The sequence below is a fragment of the Apus apus genome, chromosome 2 (genome assembly GCF_020740795.1).
Source record: "Apus apus isolate bApuApu2 chromosome 2, bApuApu2.pri.cur, whole genome shotgun sequence".
Lineage (NCBI taxonomy): Eukaryota > Metazoa > Chordata > Aves > Apodiformes > Apodidae > Apus > Apus apus.
In genome coordinates, this window is record NC_067283.1 from 80,194,617 (window position 1) to 80,213,437 (window position 18,821).

Sequence of the window (18,821 nt, forward strand, 5' to 3'; positions counted from 1 at the left end):
ACCAAAGCAGTGAGGTGGATGAAGCTTTTTTCTGTGAAGGCCTAGGGAGTAGCACATGCATGAGGACAGCAAGTCCACTTGCATTGGCGAACTCCCACTGCTTCTGTTTGGACTGCCAGCATCGTGATGACTGCAGTAGCTTTTTTGGTGTTGGATTTGACAGGGGGATTTTTTCACCTGTCAAATACTTCTGTTCTAGACATTTAGGAAAGCTTTCATGCATGTATTTTGGGATCCTACCAACTGGGGAAAAATACTGGAAGAAAAATCACCGCTGAAAATTTCAGTAATTTAATCAAAGTGGATACCATACAAAGTGTGGTGGTGAAGCATTGTTTCCTAGAATGCTTACTGTGTCTTTACAGTCTTGTTGGACTGCACCATGAAAATAAGCAAAATATCTTTTATATTCCTTATTTTATTTAACCCAGTTAGTTCTGACGTATATGGAAATTCAGCTAAAAATAGAATAATGAGGAAGAAAATTGCAATTTAAAAGGGTACTGTCTTAAAATTCCAATTTGTTTTCTTGAACCAATTTTTCAAATTATGATAATCATTATTAAAGCTGCAAGATTAGCAGGGAAGAATCTCTTCCTCTCTGTGAATATGACTGCTTTCAGTCTCTCTTCTTAAACAGCACAGGGAAAAAATAGCTTGTTACATGGTTCTATATTTGCATAGATCTTTAACCAAGCAACAACAGCAGTTACGTTTATAACAGGAAAATGCAGTGACATAACCAAGAAAATATACATCAAAAGTTTAGGAGCAAAACAGAGAAAGCAGTACTTAAAAAAACGTCTTTTTTAACACTGTCATTGCAGATTAAAAATTAATCTGAATTTAGGTTAATTGTAATGGATCTGAACCTGCAAACAAAAGGCAGTCAAACACTTTGATTTCTAGAATTAAGAGAGGCCGGCAGTTGTCAGAATATATGCACGTTTCAGGTCTGAGGTCTAGCAGACTTGGGCTGACAGTACATTTCCAGGAAGATGCAGGAAAGGCTCCTTAAACACCTTTCCTACATGAAGGACACGAAGTACATGTATTTGGACTTCCTCCTTAGAAGTATCAGTCAAATCTTTCACACATGACTATATAAAGGTTTTTTATGTCTTTGATGTACCACTTGGACTGTACTTGTGAAGTGCAAAAGCACCTACTTTTAAATTGCAGGCAGCGAGTTGTCTCTCATGATATAAAATGGTCATCTGGAATTATTTTTGTCTGGTTTTCATTGATTAACACTGAAGTGGGGAAAGCATTTGTCTCCCAAGTGCCTCCTGCCCCAGATTTTGATGTCCAAAGGGCGTCAGCCACTGAGGCCTACTCTTTTGTAGTCTGTCTGTCTTGGAGCTGTTTCACTTACAAATAACCAAGTAAAATGTGTATAGATTAAGATTATGAAATATGATACAAAGCTACTGTGACCTGTAAGGCTTTCAGCTGCTTGGGTGTCCATAGGTAAAATCACTCAGGAGCAATGTGGGAGGGAGGTATTCAGCTAGCTGTGGGGGACACACCAGCTCAGGTTAACTGCTGTGACAGAGAATCAGAATGATGAAACAACAAAGTTGAGTGATACAGCTTCATGACATGAAAGAGATGCAGTGCTTAGGGACATGGTTTAGTGGTGAACTTGGCAGTGCTAGGTTAACAGTTGAACTTGATCATTTTAAAGAACTTTTCCAACCTAAACAATTATGTGATTCCCTAAGCTTAAAATGCTGGGCCAAACGATGGCCACTTTGCCATTCTTCTGAAACAAAGAGCTTCCAGTCACCTGCCTGATACCTCATTGCGTTAAGGTCCATGTGGTGATTGGTGGTAAATGGCACTCTATGTTAATTTAATTGTCCTGTTCAATGATTTGAAATTCATGTTTCCTTGTCTCTTTTCATAGGCGGTGGCGATTCTGACAGCTACGTATCCTGTGGGACACATGCCTTATGGCTGGCTGACAGAGATCAGAGCAGTATACCCTGCTTTTGACAAGGTGAGTGCCCACGTTAGAGGTGTAATAAATACCTCTCATGTGGTTTCACATCCATGGGCCTCCTCTTTTTCTCGGTTACAACATCTTAATTTATGAATGGCTTTAGTAATGCCAGAAGAATTTCTGCCAAACAAATATGAAAAAAGTTAGTACATGGCTCCATAATCAAATGCAGCAGATTAAAAAGTAAACCAACCAAAGATTAAATAGGGCTGCATTCATGGCCATCTATTGTTTTGCTTCCCTTTACTTTTTCTTTTGATACCTATTGTTCCTTGTCCCACTGATAAGGTTTTCTTAAAATCCTAGTTAAAATAAATTTGGTTTTCATGGCTTCAAGCTGTTGTTTGTTTTATGATTTTAACCTTAGCTTTGCGTTACAAAGTATTAAGCTACTTTTTTAATAGATATGTGCTGTATTTTTAAGGATTAATGCAAGCCCTTGCATACTAACCGTGATGTAGCTACTTAACTAAGTGTTTTCGCACAACGTGTCCAGCAGTGAGTGAGCAAGCTCATGTCTCTTTCTCTAGATTCTTCAGTATCTCTCAGATGGGTTTGGATTCATTCATTTATGTTAATATTTGGCAAAGGTTATTTTATAGACTGACAGTAACGTAGATAACATGTTACTTTAATAGTACTGACTTAGCTGACCAAGTCTATGAAGATTTTTTTTGGCAAATCATGTAATTACGTAAGAATGCAAGGACTGCTTCTGGAACTGAGCACAGAGTAAATTTATTACCAAAATTAATCTTGTTTAGACTCTTTTTTTGCTCAGTTGTAGAACTGGTACTCACTAGCCCATCTGTTGCGTGAAGAACAGTCATGTCCTGTGACATCCTATCTTAAATACCAGGTCCCCGTCCTTCCCTTTTTTAACCAATTAGTAACTGAACTTTCTGGTTCCAAAGACTGATGAAAAATTTTGTTGCTTGCTCAGGGACGTACTGAACTGAAGCAAGCCCCATTTGATACGATCCTGCATGTTTCCAAGGAGTATTTAAAAACAAAACAAAGAGCAGGCAAATCAGTCATAACTTCCTAACCTGCTTGTGTACAGCTAAATCAACCCATCAGAGAAAAGACAACATGCAGACTTCCTCAGAGGTCATGCTACTGAAAAAGAACTGTAGATGCAAACCCAATAAACTGCAAGATAACAATGGTTTGGAACAGGAAACACGGGGGCTGCTAACCTCATCTTCTCTGAGCTACAATCAAATGCACTATAGCCAAGAAACATTAATAGCAAGTAAGATCCCTAAATCCAAGTGGAAGATTTGCTGACAACTTTAGTGGTAGCAGGATTAGACCATGATTTGTCTGTTTGTTTATTTCAGTTTAAAAGCTTCCTGTAGAGTTCTTGTGGAACAAATATGAGGAAGAAAAAGCTAGGGTAAGGCACAGATAGGTATACTTTAATTGCTAAAGAAGTACATAATAGGGATTTTTAATTGCATGTTTTAAGAGCAATCTGGCATAAAATGTGCTAAGTGAGGTAGCAGCAGTATAAAGTGTATCTTGTCCTGACAACCATGTGTTCAAATGCCTCCACAGCTTCTTTCAGGCAATAAATACCAAACCAGAGACTTACAGTGTTGTTTTTTTCAACTGCTGTGAGAATTGCTTTACCCTTGGTCACATGTCATTTGTGTGTCACCATGACTTTCAGAAGCTTTGTCTCCTTAAGCTAAGGCTTTCTCAGAAGAGTCCAGACAACCACTTTTTTATTTCCACAGTCTGTAAAGCCTCCATTGTGATTTTCAGGAAGCTGGTGATGCTTGTGGACATCAGAAGCACACTACATTGCTGTAACTGGCTGATGGGATTTGAGATTCAGATAGTATATCTCATCAGTGGCTGTACCAGAGAAGTCAGATTCTTGACTTCACAGGGAGGTAGTTATACTTGCAAGAAGGGTGCACAGTCCTTCTTCAGTCTTTTATGCCACTCTGTGTCCAGAGCAACCTCATGTTAGACTCAGCTTAAGGGTTACTACTGATTTGCTGAAGAAAACGGGCATATCCTAGTTCTGTGCTCTGATTGCTGTTTTATACAGTGATAACACCATTATTTTTTATGGACTGTGCCAACTGATTCAGAGCAACAACACCAACTGTGAGAGGGCTTGTGAACACTATTCATCTGATTAATAGATGGGAATGGATACTCTTTTTGCTCCATAATCTGCATAGTGTTTTGAGCCAAAAACTAGACAGTGTGCAAGAGATAGAAATAAAGCATATGTGGTCAAGAGTTAGAGCAGAGGGCAGAGTAGAACAAAGGCAGAGTCAGCAACAGCAAGGTAGGAACAAGTAAGAGCGCTTTTTCTTTGAAGTCCTTTTGGATGGCTGGATTTGGGTGTGCTTTCCTTCTTCTCTGTTATTTTAGCCTTGTTAGAAAGTTGAGCCATATAGCAGAGTTCATTTGAACACTGGTGGGCAATCTAGGAAAGGCCTGTACTCACATACATAAAAACTGACAGTAACACAGTATTTCTTCAGAAACACAGGAAACAAGAATAGACCTTTACAGGAAGTTTCTGTTATCTGTTCACAAAAAGGGGAGGTATGGGAGTAGCTTCCTGCTTAAAAAGAACAGAGGCGTTTTGTTTCTGGAGACCTGTCATGGTAAAGTTACCTACATGCATCTTCATGACTCCAAACTTCCAAGCTGCTGTTTGGGCAGGAGCATGGGGCTGTCCAGGCACCGTCACTGCACTGATCACACAAAAAGCTTTAAATTGCAAAATTCCATCAGCTTCTTGAATGTGTGTGAAACGGTGTACCCTTCACACAGCTCATGTTGGGTTGTTCCACTCCCAAGACATGTTTGTGTAAGTTCCTATTTCTCTTACGAGTAACTTCAGTAAAGGAGGCTGACCATGTGACAGATAGCTATTCTACCTGAGTTACACTAAGGATGAATAAATGTAGTACTACATCTCATGGTAAAACATCTCAGGTGTGAGTACATACTTGTGTATGTCAAGCAATGCCAGGGCAAGTGCAATAGGTGACCCAAAAGCCTATTGCTACAGGGCTTCTAACAGTACCTTGCCTTAGATATCCCATCCTCTTCTTTCACAGATCATTTAGTTTGGTTTTATGTGTTACCCAAGGGCAATTTCAAATCTTCAGCTTCATTTGCTATATTAGACATTTGGAAGAGAGCTTTTGTTGTTGTTTTAAATAAAAGTTCCCTGCCATGTGAGTACAGATCCCATGTTCAGGGTGGAACATCCTAATAGTCCTAATTATGTTCTGTTCATTAAACTGCATTAACAGAGCCAGCTGTTCCAGGAGCTTTGTTTATATTACTTACTTGTCTAATTGGATCAGTAATGGTGCTTGCATTGGCATATGGATTCGGTACCACTCTGTGATAAGAAGGAATGGAATTGTATTTTTCCTGTGAAAACATGCTACAGACTTTAAACTGAGGAAAAAAAAAATCACATGGAGTTGCCTTAGAAAGAGTTACCACCCTTTTTCAACACTTAATTTGTTAAATAGGACTTAGTCCTTAGAAAAGCAGGGAGATTACTCAGCCCTCAGAGACCATGGGAGCAGTTGCTGTCAGTGTAAGTGGAAAATACTCTGTGGTGGTACAAAGTGCTCGGAAAGCTCTAGGTTAAAAGCAAACAAGCAAAGACAGACATGCACAGGCACAGACAGTTGAGTCGAACACATGACCCTGGTGCTGTCAGCCTCCCAGTATTCTGGAGCCAAGCTAATGCTTGTTATCTCTTTTTCTTACCCTAGAATAACCCCAGCAATAAATTGGTGAACACCAACAGCACTGTCACAGCAACACATATCAAGAAGTTTACTTTTGTTTGCATGGCATTGTCCTTAACGGTAAGAAACCTTTGTTCAGCTCTCTGGCTTTCAACTAAACCAGAAAATTATCTCCTCTACCTAATGCATAAAATGCTAGCAGTTCAAGAAAGGTGAGTTGTCGTTTCTTATAAAGCTCTGTTGCTTTTATCTGGAGCAGAGAGTGGAGTACTAAGAATATGAACCATCATTCACTCAGGTTTAAGGACTGGAGTTATTTTATTTAATTCTCACTACTTTTCAAGTCAGCCTCCACATGCAAGGAGGTATCAGATACCTGATTTTCTTATTTTTCTCTTATTATTTTAATGAAAAAACTTTTGGTAACTAGCACATCAGGTAAATGAAAAACTGCATTTGACTTGTGCAATGGGATGGCAGCCTCTCCTCAGCATCCTTCATCTGCTGTGAATGGTGGGAAGGGCTCAAAAGTGTCGGAACTGCTGTAGCTGTTCCCTTCTGCCTGGCACTGGTCTTCCAAGCTCAGGGTACTGTCATGCGTGTTGGTTTTGTTTACTCTCAAAATGAACTAAAAGAGGCAATCTCAGAGATGGGGCTGACAAAAGGATCTAAAGCCTTGTCTGTTCTGGGAAGCATTGCAAAGGACTCACATTTTGCATAGGGGAGAAATTTTGATGAGCCTACAAAATTACCAGCCTGCACACGTAAGTACAGTGCATCTTCCCCAAGGAAACTGCTTCTGCACAAGTCTTTTCAGCAACAGACAGGAAGTTGTGGGAGAAAACTCATGCAGGTGGTGGGGATCATAGCAAATAATGGAGCAGATGACCGAGGTAAATGCAGCTTCCTGTTTCTACATAGGATGGGCTTATGTTAGTATTTGGAGTGCTTGGAGGTCACGCCATCTTCTTCCCACTGCAGGTGGATTTGCACTAACAACCTGTGACAGACATTAGTAGCTTTGTGACTCATACACAGTTTCCTAAGTTCTGGGCTGGCTCCTGTCAGGGCACTGCCAGGTGCCAGGACCACCAGGGTCAGCCATGGTGGGGCCCAGCAGCCAGTGCCTCCCACACCCCCCAGCCAGGAGCAGGGCAGCTGGGGGGCACCAGAAGGGCTGCAGCCCTGGGCATCAGGCACCTCCCAGGGGACAAGCAGAAGCCAGGACAGAACTTGGACCCCTGGGGTGGGCCCAACTCGGTGGGGCCCATGGCCAGGCAAGGCTGTGGGGAGCTGGAGACTGGCCCTGCTGCAGCATTCCTGGGGCAGGGGCTGATTGCCCTGGGGGGCTGCAGTGGGCAGGTGGGGGCAGCTTCTAGGGGGACTGGTCCCTAGGCAGGGACAGTCAGGGCTGGGAGTCCCCTCAAGGCCATAACAGCTCCACTCCTCAATACCTGCACTAGCAAGACAAAAGCCAAGGAGAACCTAGGAAATTAGTTTCTCACAGAAAAAATCCTTCTTCATATTAGAAAAAGTAAGTGGAAAATGCTGCAATTGGTTTAGGAGACAATGCTCAGAGTCCTAAAATTGAATTGGTTCATACCCCAGGACGGTTTTCTCTTTAGCCTCAGCATTGCATACATTGCATGGGGTAGCTGGCTGCTTTGTAACTCTCTTCTCCCCACAAATTTACTGTTGAGTAATGCAGGGCTGACATAATTTATCTGTCCCCTTCATTTAAGTGTAGAGCCTTTTTGACTGAGTTGCACATGGCCTATGCATGAAGGAAAACTAATTTACATCAAAGAAAACTTTACAGTACACAAACCAGAAGTATTTGAAGCCACCCCCAACCCCTGATCACAACCTGGGAAAGTGAGATACAGTGCTCTTTATCTTATTTCATGGTTGAAAATTAGGGGATTCAATCCATCCATAGCTGAGTTAGGAGAAATTTTCTGCTCTTTTATTTCCTGTACTTTTCCCCTAGACAGTTACAACTGGCCACCATGAAAGACAGAATTGCCTGAGCCAATGTGGCATCTCTTTGTCTATTAATTTCCTAGCTTAATCTTGAACTCTCTTTTCATGTGTTTGGAGACCAACAGCTATGTCTCTAACTTGTATTTTCTACACCAAGTAATAGAGACAGACATGTGCCTGCACTGAATTGGCCATTGTCTGGAGACTCTCCGTGCCTCTCGTGTTATCTTCTGTCACACACCTTGAGGTTTTCTCTTGTGTCCTGTGCCAGGCCAAGCTTATATTCTTTACAGCTGGAGCCTGCCTTGAAGTCTGTCAGTGTTGTTGGAGACCCATGACGGGGAAAGTATTCCTCTTTATCAGTTGTTCTGAGAATGCTATTTCAAACTCGAAGCTTCCTCTGAACTGTTTTAACCCTTCTGGGCTTTTATCAGCTTACTCAAGTTCTGAGAGATCATGAGCTTCTTGCTTTACCAGCACCATCCTCTGTAGAGTAATTTTTAGTTACTCCAATAGATTTTTTGGTAACATTTTTTTCAAAAAGCTCTCCACCGTACTTTCAAGGGCAGTTCTTTCATAAGCTCATCATGAGAGATTTGTCCACACTGAAATTCCAGAAACACTTTTGAGGTCCATAGCTTTTCCTGTCATGTTTCTATTTTTGCCTACCAGTGACAGATTCTTAGGATGGCTTGTCAACAGACAGAGAAGAAAATAGACACATGAGCTGTAAAGACTCCATTTGGTTCAAGAGCCTGAGCCTGCCCATGGTTCAGCACACAAGCTCAGTAGACATTGGGATGACTCAAGTTATCATGTGCCATGGATTCTAAGGAGCTGGACTTCAGATTTGCTTCTGTTGCAGCCAGGTCAGATGGTCACTCTGTCTGAGCTCCTGTGGCCATCAGTGACTGCTAGGTTTTTCTGGAGGGGCTCTACTGCAGCAAATGGCAGTTAGACTAGTGGTGTCGCTGTTGTTAACATCTTGTTCTTGAAGATCAGAGGGAAAGTGGAAAATAGGCACTTAGACTGGCCAAGATATCAAAAGAAGACAAATACTTAGACCTCATATGAGTCTGTTCTCCTGGAGATGATATATAGAAGAATTCCAGAAGATGGGAAGATAAAGCAAGTTCATTTACCACTGGAAAAAATAAGTGAAATTTTTAATATGAGCAGCAACTATGCAGGAAAGTATCCTTCTAGTGTAAAACCCTGGGATACCTCCCAGTCATATGCTGTTTCACAGAGTTGGAAGAAAATGTCTTGCCTCGTTCCACAGACCAGTCATGACTGCACAAGAAGTACTGTGAGCCTACTACAACAGAAACACTTTTTCACCCTCGTTGACAAAAGCAGCATTTTGTCAGAATAGGGGGAAAAAAAAAAAAAAAAAAAAGCAGCAGCATAGTTCTGTTAAGAAACAGAACTTCAGGGGTTTTTTTAAATCTCCGTGGGATCTGAAAGGCTGCACTTGAGCATTCCCATGCTGACTGGACAGCATGCAAATGTGTTCTGCTGAGTGCCATCATAAGTACTGTCATAGCTTTGAAGCTATGTAAGTACTCATATAAGCTATAAGTACTATGGTATATAAATACTTATCATATAAGTATATAGTATATAAGTACTATAGTATATAAATACATGTATCATACATAAATACATATCATGTACTATATAAGTACATGAAGATATAAGTACTCATAGCTTTGAAGCAGCAGGCAGGTATCAAAGCTGCTTCTTCAAAAAATGGGGATTAGTTGTATTACTTAGTGAAAAAAGTTTAGATAAGTTTTATTTACAGGCTGTAAACAGAGGCCGTTAGACTCTCAGTATGGAAGAGGGCTGATGTGATTAGTCATATTGATGTGGTTTCGGTTCTAAGTGATGACTCCTTTCAACAGCACTATTTTGTGGCTATGTAACTTAATGTAGAATGTATATACCAGAGGTAGGGACTCAGCTGAAGAGTTTTTCCCATACACTTAAGGGACTGGACTAGTTCTGATTTTAGAAAATAAGGCATGCTAGTAATTTACGCTCAGCTTAAAGAGTGTGCATAATGCTGCTGGCCATTATTTGTTACTTCATTGCCATTAGGCATTTTGACCAAAATGCTGCTTTCTACATATAAGTAGAGATCCTGCTCCAAATGCCATTCTTGCTGCCATTGCTAGATAAGGCTGTCGAAGAACTAAACACTTTGGTTCAATGATAGACTTGTTCCTATGACCGTACAAGCCAGCCCTGTGGTCTTTGCACAGTTGTAAACTATGTGAAGACACAGACTTCTGGGAAAGAAAAAGGTGCATTTATAGCACACATACCTTTGGTTAAGGGATGCATCAGCCTCCATACAGTGCAGAAATCCCAAAAGAATTTGTCCAGGTGCTAAATTACTGCCTTTCTCCACTGCAGCAAAGGTTTGCTGTGTCAGGGCAAGCATTCTCTTGCTTGTGAGCTGTGTGTGGAGGGGCAGGCTGTGCAAGGATTGAGCTACTCCAGGGAACCCTGCCTTGCTCAGCAGGAGTAACAGCAAATAGGCTGCTCTTCAGCACGGGTTTTTCTCAGAATAGCAGCAGTGTCTTTGAGCTCAGACACCACAGTGTAATATTCAGGGATTTTTTTCTAGGCAGCCTGAAGAGCAGAGCTACTGCCAAACTACCATTCTTTTTCTTCCTCTTTTTTTTTTTTTTTTTTTAAATTCTCTCCCTGTTTCCCAGTTGAGCTCTTCCTTAAGCCTTCCACAATGACACAGAAGCTGCAATCAGCTAAGATTCTTTTCCCTGGCTAATGTTAGCTGCTAGCAGCCACGATTAGTGTTTGGTCATCTGCTTCTGAGCTGTAAGGCTTTCCAGGCTGATTTCATGTTCATTAGTGCCTGCTATATGAAAGTGATGAGCAGAGGGCCCCTTTGGGAGGGACATAAGCTCCTTCACTGCACCTGCTGCTGCCCACTCCGTGTGGTGGCCACAGCCCTGCCCTCACACACACGTCTGTGTGCAATCCCTGTGCAAGTTGGTCAAGTTGCATGCCCTGAGCTGAAAGAAGGCCACCATGTGCAAGCAGTGCTAGAGGAAATGGGACATTTAACTCTCTGAGGGGAGTAGGAATGGTGGCATCTGTGCATGTCTCAGCATCGGCTTGGAAGGCAAGTGATTGTCTTACTTAACAAGAGCTGCAAGCACCCTTGTTTAAGTTGCTGCCATTGGGGTAAAAGCAAGGCCAGCTCTGTGTGGCTGAAGGAAGATCACTGCATGCAGAGCATACAAGATGCTGATCAAAGAAAGCGATTCCTCAGAGACCACTGTGAAAGCTCCTTAGCTTGCCATCATTAAAAATGACCCAGAATCATATGTACCTACTTTTTTGTTTGTACCAGGGAAGGAGTAATCGGTTCTTAGAACAGTAATTAGTGAAATATGCAATTTAGTTGAGCTTCCTCATCAAGCAGCCTCAGCTGGGAAAGACGACAGAGCTCACATTTCCAAACACCAGCTCCTGTTAGCTGCATGGTTCATGTTAACTAAAGTGTTGGCAAGACACATGGCTAGTTGTATCTTCATATTCTTGAGTGCTCTATATATTACAACAGGTTTTCTCTTAGCAGTAAGACAGGCTCAAGGTGCCAAGGGCGACATGCTGTGTGCACCACACCATGTTCATCTGACTGTCACCAAGTGAATGTACAGCAGCAAAGCTGCCCAGGACTCCTCAGGTTTAACATGTGTTCTATTAGAAACAGCTCAAAGCTTTTTCCAGCTTTAAGTATAATAACAGCAGTGCTATTATGAAAAAGAATTCCAGTGCTTCTTTGCTTTTTTTCTTAAATGGACGTGGTACAGAGAAATGGGAAAAGCAGCATTTTTCATTAATAAATAGACTGATAAGGGGAGAGGTAATTGTGTAAAATGCTATCTTATATTTAATGAGCAGGCACCACTTAAAATCCAGATGTTCAAGTTTGCCCTATGATTTTTCATTCCTTCTATTCCAAAAGGACAGTGAAATACAGAGTGGAAGGAAAGCTTTCACATCTACACTCGTGTGTGTGTGGCTTATGCAAAGCTTACAAATTCCAGATGTACTTGTTGAAAACCACAGGCAAACAAGTAAAAACTGTAAATCCTTGTTTAAAAAAAATAAATTAAAAATTGCCATGAAGTTTCAACTAAAGTAAAGGCTCAAGCACTTAAGCTGAACAAATTATTATGCATCTGTTGTGTTGTGGCAACCAAATTTAAATGCCAGGTAATCTACACTAGATATACATCTCAGTGAGAGTTTAAATTTAATGTACTTTGAAGCAAACAGCTGGCCAGTTTACTGACTTAAATGTTTGAGCCTGAGAATTGAATATGTGTCTGTCAATACATGTCAGAATGTCACCTGCTTTACAGGTTTGTCCATAATTGAGGAGTCCAGTTATAGCTTTAATGTCTTTCTAACAATTAAGATATTGTTATCTATTATAGAGATATATGTAAGGCCATTTTTATATTATATAATAAAATACTACACTTCGTGTAAATATAATGCAATTTTTAGATTCATATCTGAAATTATTCTTTTGACAAGAGAAAAAAACCACATCTTGATTTCTAAGGGCTCCTGCTTATGAGCATCTGTAATTTAAGGAGTTGCTATTGGCAACTGTCTGTTTCTTTCATTGGCTGGAAGTGATCAGGTCCTCAGGAAGAGCAACACACAGGCATTGTGTCAGCTCTAGTGTTTACATCTTGTAGCACAGCAGCATAAGCTATCATCAGTTAACAGTTATATTCATCTTATATACTAATGTAGAGAGTATGCAATTGTAAATATGTATCTGATAAGTATGTAATACGTGGAGTGTGGTTATATATAATTATAAGTGGGTTTTTTTTTATATTATATAATAATGAACGGAACTTTTAAGCTGCAGCATTTCACGTTTGCATGTTGATCTCTTATTTCCCCTCAACTGTGAGCAGAAAAGTGGGACAGACTGCTGAATCTTGTAAGATTCACTAGAGGGATCCCATAACAGTCTTAAAACAGCAGAGAGGAGTCCTGAGTTACAGGGTTTCTTTTGCTGGGTCCCTGTGATGGGATAATTCTGTTTCAGCCTGAAGGGAGGAGTAGAAAAATCTTGGTCCCTTTTGGTGACAGTTTACAGCAAGACATCCCAGTATCTGCCTAATCTCCAGTCATCATCTACTTGGTTATATTCTATAATTAATAATCAAGCACCTGGGAGATAAGAAGATCAAGATCAAGACCAGAAAGCCAGTGTAGCAGGCAGAATTCCCTATATGAAAGAAGTACAGAATACAAGACTCAGGAGTAGCTGCTTTCTGCTTACTTCTTAATTCTGTAAGAGCTAGAGGCAGCCACTGTGGAAAAGAAGCAGCTGTGTTTCACTCAGGCCGAGAAGCCTCATCTGTTTCAAAGGCAAATCCAGATGCCCAGCTTTTGTGCTCTGCTATAGGTCCGGTTATGCTGGACTGGGAACTGCCAAGTGCCAAGTGCACACCATTTGCTGACTCTCTTGTCCTATTAATCAGCAGGGCTTCACCTGCCAGTGAAATGTAGGCACCGGCAGATAAAAATTGGAGCCCACATAAGTGAAGACAGAATAGTCGTGCCAACTCAGTATATAATTGAAATAGCATTGGTTTATTGACATATTCCCACTCTGCTGCTGTGCATCTACCACACATTTTTTACTCAATCTTTGTTTTACTTCCAGTTGAACTTGACATATCTTGTTATTTCTCAGCTGTCAGTCCTGCAGCTAATTTTTCCCATGAGAGTCACCAAAGACTATCCAGTTTTCATCTCTTTTCATTGATCTAAAATTTCCAATCTCTATTTTAATAAATGAGCCATACCACTTTCTTCATTTACCTCTAAGTTCATTTTCCACATGAAAAACTATTGTGAGTAAAGCTCTTACATACATAAGACATGGATGTGTTTGCTGTTTTCAGCTAAATTGTTCTGCAAAACAATGAGACATAAAGTAACTGTTGGTAAAGGTCAGAAGTGAAATAACTCTTTGCAGCACATCTGACTGCTGTCCTACTAGGCATCCTTCGCTTTTCTTCAGGGTAGTACAAATTAGGCTTGCATATTCAGAAACAGAAAGGAACATGTTCCTGTTTTATTGATTAAACCCTTTGAAGGCAGAAGAAGAGTTTCCATAGTATGATATAATTGCATGGCAGTTTCTTGCAGTAGGCATCTCTTCTGTGTGTCAGCTGGTCAGTTTCTGGAGTCCCACACAGGCTGATATTTAGTCACTGTGAATGCACTTAGCAAGTTGCAATACCTACAAAAGTATGGTGTGCTTTGCTTTGTTTTCTTCTTTGGAGACCAAACACCTGAAAGGTCTTATTTCAAGGCTGAGAGACAGTAAATCGGATTCAGGACTTGACAGGACCTTAGCTTTAATTTTTAGATGCCTTAGACAGCTTCACTGTAGCCAGAGGGAGTGCAAAGAAGCATTTCAAAATAGAACTTGCCACGAGCGGTATATGTGAACATATTTTCACAAAAAATTAGTAAGTTTTTCCCCTATCCTAAAAAAAATAAGATCAGTTACCAGTACTACTGTGAAATCGCTATTAGACTGTCAGGTGCCAACAAAATACAGGAATACTAGAATTTATGCTGTCTAACCTCATTCCCATTCCACTAAATTTAAAGCAATTGTACTTTATAGTACACTGTCCAATTCATCCAGATTAAAGCAGTAGTTCATCCACCACTGTCCAAGATTATGTTTACAGCTCTCCTCAACTCAACAGGAGATTTTCCCTGAATATCTCTTTTCTGATTGTGAGAATAATTAATTCCCCCTGTGTAGTGCTGAAAAGATTCAGACTCAGTGCAGCTACTGCAGTGTATCCCTCCACTCCTGGTATATGTTGCTTGCTTTCAGGAACACCTTTTAGTAACAAAGAGCTCAGTCATGGCTAGCAATTGGCTTTAAGGAACAGTACAAACAGAAGTGCTGTAGAGCATTCTTTAGCCTTCTGTGTAGTTTTCTTCCCAAGGAAAACATGCATAGAAACCATATTTTGCTACCACCATATACACCTGTGACACTCATTGTCACAGATCAAAAATCAGCCAAAGGTTTAAGACATTACAGAAGCCACTGGGTTTGTGTTGCAGTTTCACTAATTTTTTCTGATCTGTTATTCGCTGTCTTTATTTTACATCTCTGCATTGCTTTATTATTAAAGGCTACAACTGGGCTTCATTAGAGTCATGGGATAATAGGACTGAGAGACAGTAAAATCCACAGGAAGAAATGTCATGGCAAGAAACTGGTCCCTGTCAGAGGACATGACCCCAGTTGACCATAGTGCCAATATCTGGAATTCCCTGGTTGACTGAGTTCATTTTCATTGCCTCTCATGAGTATACAAAGAAAGGAAATAAAAAATGAGGAACAGATTTCCCCTACACTCCCCAATCCTATTTCATCAATGGCTTCATCACAGCCTCATTGTTCTAAGGATATTTCACAAGGCCTATCTAGGATATTCACATTTTTAAAAACAGCATCAACTTCTAAGACTAAATCCACATTCTTTTGACTTTACTGTCATACACTATATGGATGCCAAGGACAGCTTTTAGAATAATATCACCTGTCCAATGGATGAGCTTGTTCTCACTGTTTTGATTTTGCCCATCTCGAAACTCCCAGATGTGGGGTTTTTTTGTCTTCAGGCTGCTGGCACAACAATAAAAATTGGAAAATAACATATTGGCAGACAATCACTTGAGAAGCTTTTAACCTTTTCAAGGTTAGGTTTAGTTCCCGCTTCAGTAAAGATTATTTCAGACATGAGTGGAAGCATTCCTGCCTGCTCAGGAGGATGCTGGACCACCAGAAGCTGCCTTTATAGAATCCTTTTGAGCGCCTTGCCCCATCCGTGGTACTGCACTGAGCCGTTGTCCCAGAACAAAGGATTTCTGTTTGCTCCAGTGAGGTGGAGACTGATGTCTCCTTCATGATTGTTCAGGTTTCACACAAAGGGTCTATTCTGCAAGAGTGGCTGGAGCAAACAGAAAAGGAAGAGATAAAAATTGCCACTGCAGCATATTTCTGCTCAAACTCTGAAATCGTGATAGGAAGCAGCAAGAGTTGCAGAAAACTCAGAAGTAGTGAATTAAACTGTTTTCAAAGAGAGCCTAGGAATCTGCCAGCTTTGGTTTATTCAAGATTTTTAAAGTGAGGTTGTAACCAATAAAATATTCTTCTTCCTGGAAAAAATGAAGTGATATAATTGAACAGGGAGAAATAATCTCTGTCTTAAACAATCCAGTGACCCAAACCCAGCCTGAAAAATGCCAACTCAGTATTTTCAGCAGCAACTGGGGGCAAAGCAGATGTGGCATCATGTTAATACTATCAGAATCTGTGTATTGTGCAGCTGTTGAACTTACTTTCTGAAGAATGTCGTGCTCTGTCACTCTGAACTATAAGAAAAGCTGAGGAGGGTGGGGGGAGACTTAGATCTGTAGAAATCAATTATTTCAGGAGAAGATGTGAAGTTAGGAACTCTTCCTGCAGGCAGGTTCTGTTTTCTTTTTCTGTCTCTGCTGCTTGACAAATTTTATGACTGCTGTTTTCAGCTTTACACCACCTTTTGCATTACACAAAGTTCATAGAAATCTACACTGACTTGCATGCGCCTGAGGGATAATTGCTGTAAGAGAATGTCCTTGTGATTCCAGTCATCAGCATTATGATAAACCACTTTCAAATACAACTAACATTTTTACTGCACACAGACCCAGGGCTTTTTGCTTCAGTATCACAGGATTGTTCAGGTTCAAAGAGCCTCAGGAGTTTATCAGGTCCAGTTTCTGGCTCAGAGCAGGGTCAGCTGTGAGGTCAGGGCAGGTTCCCTGGGGCTTTAGCCAGTCTGGTCTTGATGACCTTACATTTCCCACACAAGAAAAGGACCCACTTTCTTCTTGGTTCAGAATTACAGGGCATGTAAGCACATCATAGTGCTATATCCTAACAGAGCATTAGTCTGCAGGAACTTTCACTGTCTCAGTTTAGGCTCATTGATTTTTTCATTTGTGTGTGAATGTGTGTGTGTGTATATGTGTGTTAAAAGCTGTATTTCACAAACTCCTCCAACTGGGGTGGCTGAAAGAGCACTTGCTGACATGATTTACAGCAGAGCTAGCATAGGTTCTGTAGGCCCATTCTGATGCTGGCAGGCTGTTGTATGCAGCAAGCTACCATAACAAGCCAGAAATGCTGGCCTCTAGTGTCATACCACACCCAGAAATTCCTCCACAGCTTCCAAAGAACTTTATGATTGTTTATAGCAGTGTGCTTAAAAAACCCCAAACAAACAAGGAAAAAAATCCTTTGCAGGCAACATGTTTTTCACTTGATTTTTTTTGTTAAACTCAATGGGATTTCCTATCAACAGGGAGTAATTTCTTTTTGATAAAATCTAGACTTTTTTATTTCTTGGTCCACAATAACGCACAAAATCCTTTGTTGATAAGTAGGTGGATCTCCTTCCTTTGTAAGAACACTGTTGAGCATTTAGCATGTTGTTCAACTACTTGAGAGACTGCATAGTGGAATGAGTGCTTCAGGAGTCATTACAAATTTGTATTCTATTGCACAGTTATGTTCAACACAGAAACACACTCCAACTGTAGAGTGTAAAGGGGTGCAAATAATACATATTTTATAGTTCTAGTAGATACCAGTTCAAAACAGTTGTTACTTTCCTTCTTCATAAAAATACAGAACTGCAGTTTCCTTTAACATTAAGATGCTAGAGTAAGTTTTTGAGTGAGAAGCCTACAGTCATGTAGAGAACTAAATACTCAAGGTCAATGAAGGTATGGATTTAGCTTAGCCATAGGAATAGCACTAACTAACAGGAGTCAAATGCAGTTTTTCATGATGACGCAAGTTAGAACAAGATATTATTTTGACTTACAAACATATCTGCGAGATCGGCTCACCTTTTAAGTGTGATGCAAGCTCTAAAAGGAAACAGAACTTCCACAGTTCTATCTACATGAGAAGGGAGGCTGTGGCGATGTTTGGCAAATCAGGAGATCAGACCACATGAGACTCAGACTACTTTTTGATTTGTTTAGTGCAGTCTTCAAAAGGCAAAACCATATGACTTACATTCTTCTATATTAATAGAATTAATCAACTTAACTGATACTATCCCAAAAATGTGAGGTGCAATTCAAAGCTGAGATGTGTAATAAGGTGTAAAATAGATTTGCTCTGCCCTTACGGGGCCCCACATAGCATAAATGGGAATTGAGAGATCATGAACAAAGCATGTATTAAATTATTCAATATGCAATCCTCAATACATATACAGTACAATATTTTGAGGGTAAAACACCTTTCTTGGGCAACCATACTTCTGCAAATATGGCAAGTTCAACAAATTATAGGAAACACCTGATAAGAGTTATTTTTCAGGAGGAAAATATAATTGCATTTCATCACAGATGAACCTTTAACAGGTTAATGGTAACTTTCCCCATGGTAAAATCCTGTATTCCAGGCTGGTACATGTCTAACCTATTTTTAAAAACATCCATTTTGAATCCCATAGCTTCTTTCTGAAGAACATAGAGACATGTAGCGTCTTCGTCATCAAACAGTGTTTCTTCTAACTGGAAACTGCACGGAAGTCTAGAAATGCTGCACTGTTGTTCATAGCTCTCAGGAATACTCTTTTGTGCCTTACATTTATCAATGAACATCCCACAAAACAGGCAGCTTTCGATAAATGCCAAAAAGCACATCAATCTGGCACCCTGCAGATTAGTATACACATGACAATAGCCTTTGTTAGCACAATGTATTATAATACATTATGTAATGGGTCTCTGAGGTTTAGTAATCCCTGTCAGCAACCAGAATAAATGCAAGTGGCTTCCAGGAGATTCAGGGCCTGTGAAAAGAAGTAGTTAGTTTTCAAGAACTACCAGTATTCAAACTCATATATATGACATCTGAAACAAAATCTCACAGTCTCTCCTCACAATTATTTGTGAAAGTGAAATGCATGGTGTATACT

The 18,821-nt window shown here is 40.4% G+C and overlaps 1 protein-coding gene across 2 annotated transcripts in view; it reads left to right on the forward strand.

The window, feature by feature from the left end:
- ANKH (ANKH inorganic pyrophosphate transport regulator) overlaps window positions 1-18,821 on the forward strand; it is a 109,230-nt gene that overhangs the window by 72,083 nt on the left and 18,326 nt on the right. For both annotated transcript variants that reach the window (XM_051609503.1, XM_051609504.1), the window contains exons 7-8: window positions 1,910-2,002; window positions 5,773-5,868. In XM_051609503.1, coding sequence (XP_051465463.1) covers window positions 1,910-2,002; window positions 5,773-5,868 — 189 coding nt within the window. The remainder of the gene's footprint in view (window positions 1-1,909; window positions 2,003-5,772; window positions 5,869-18,821) is intronic.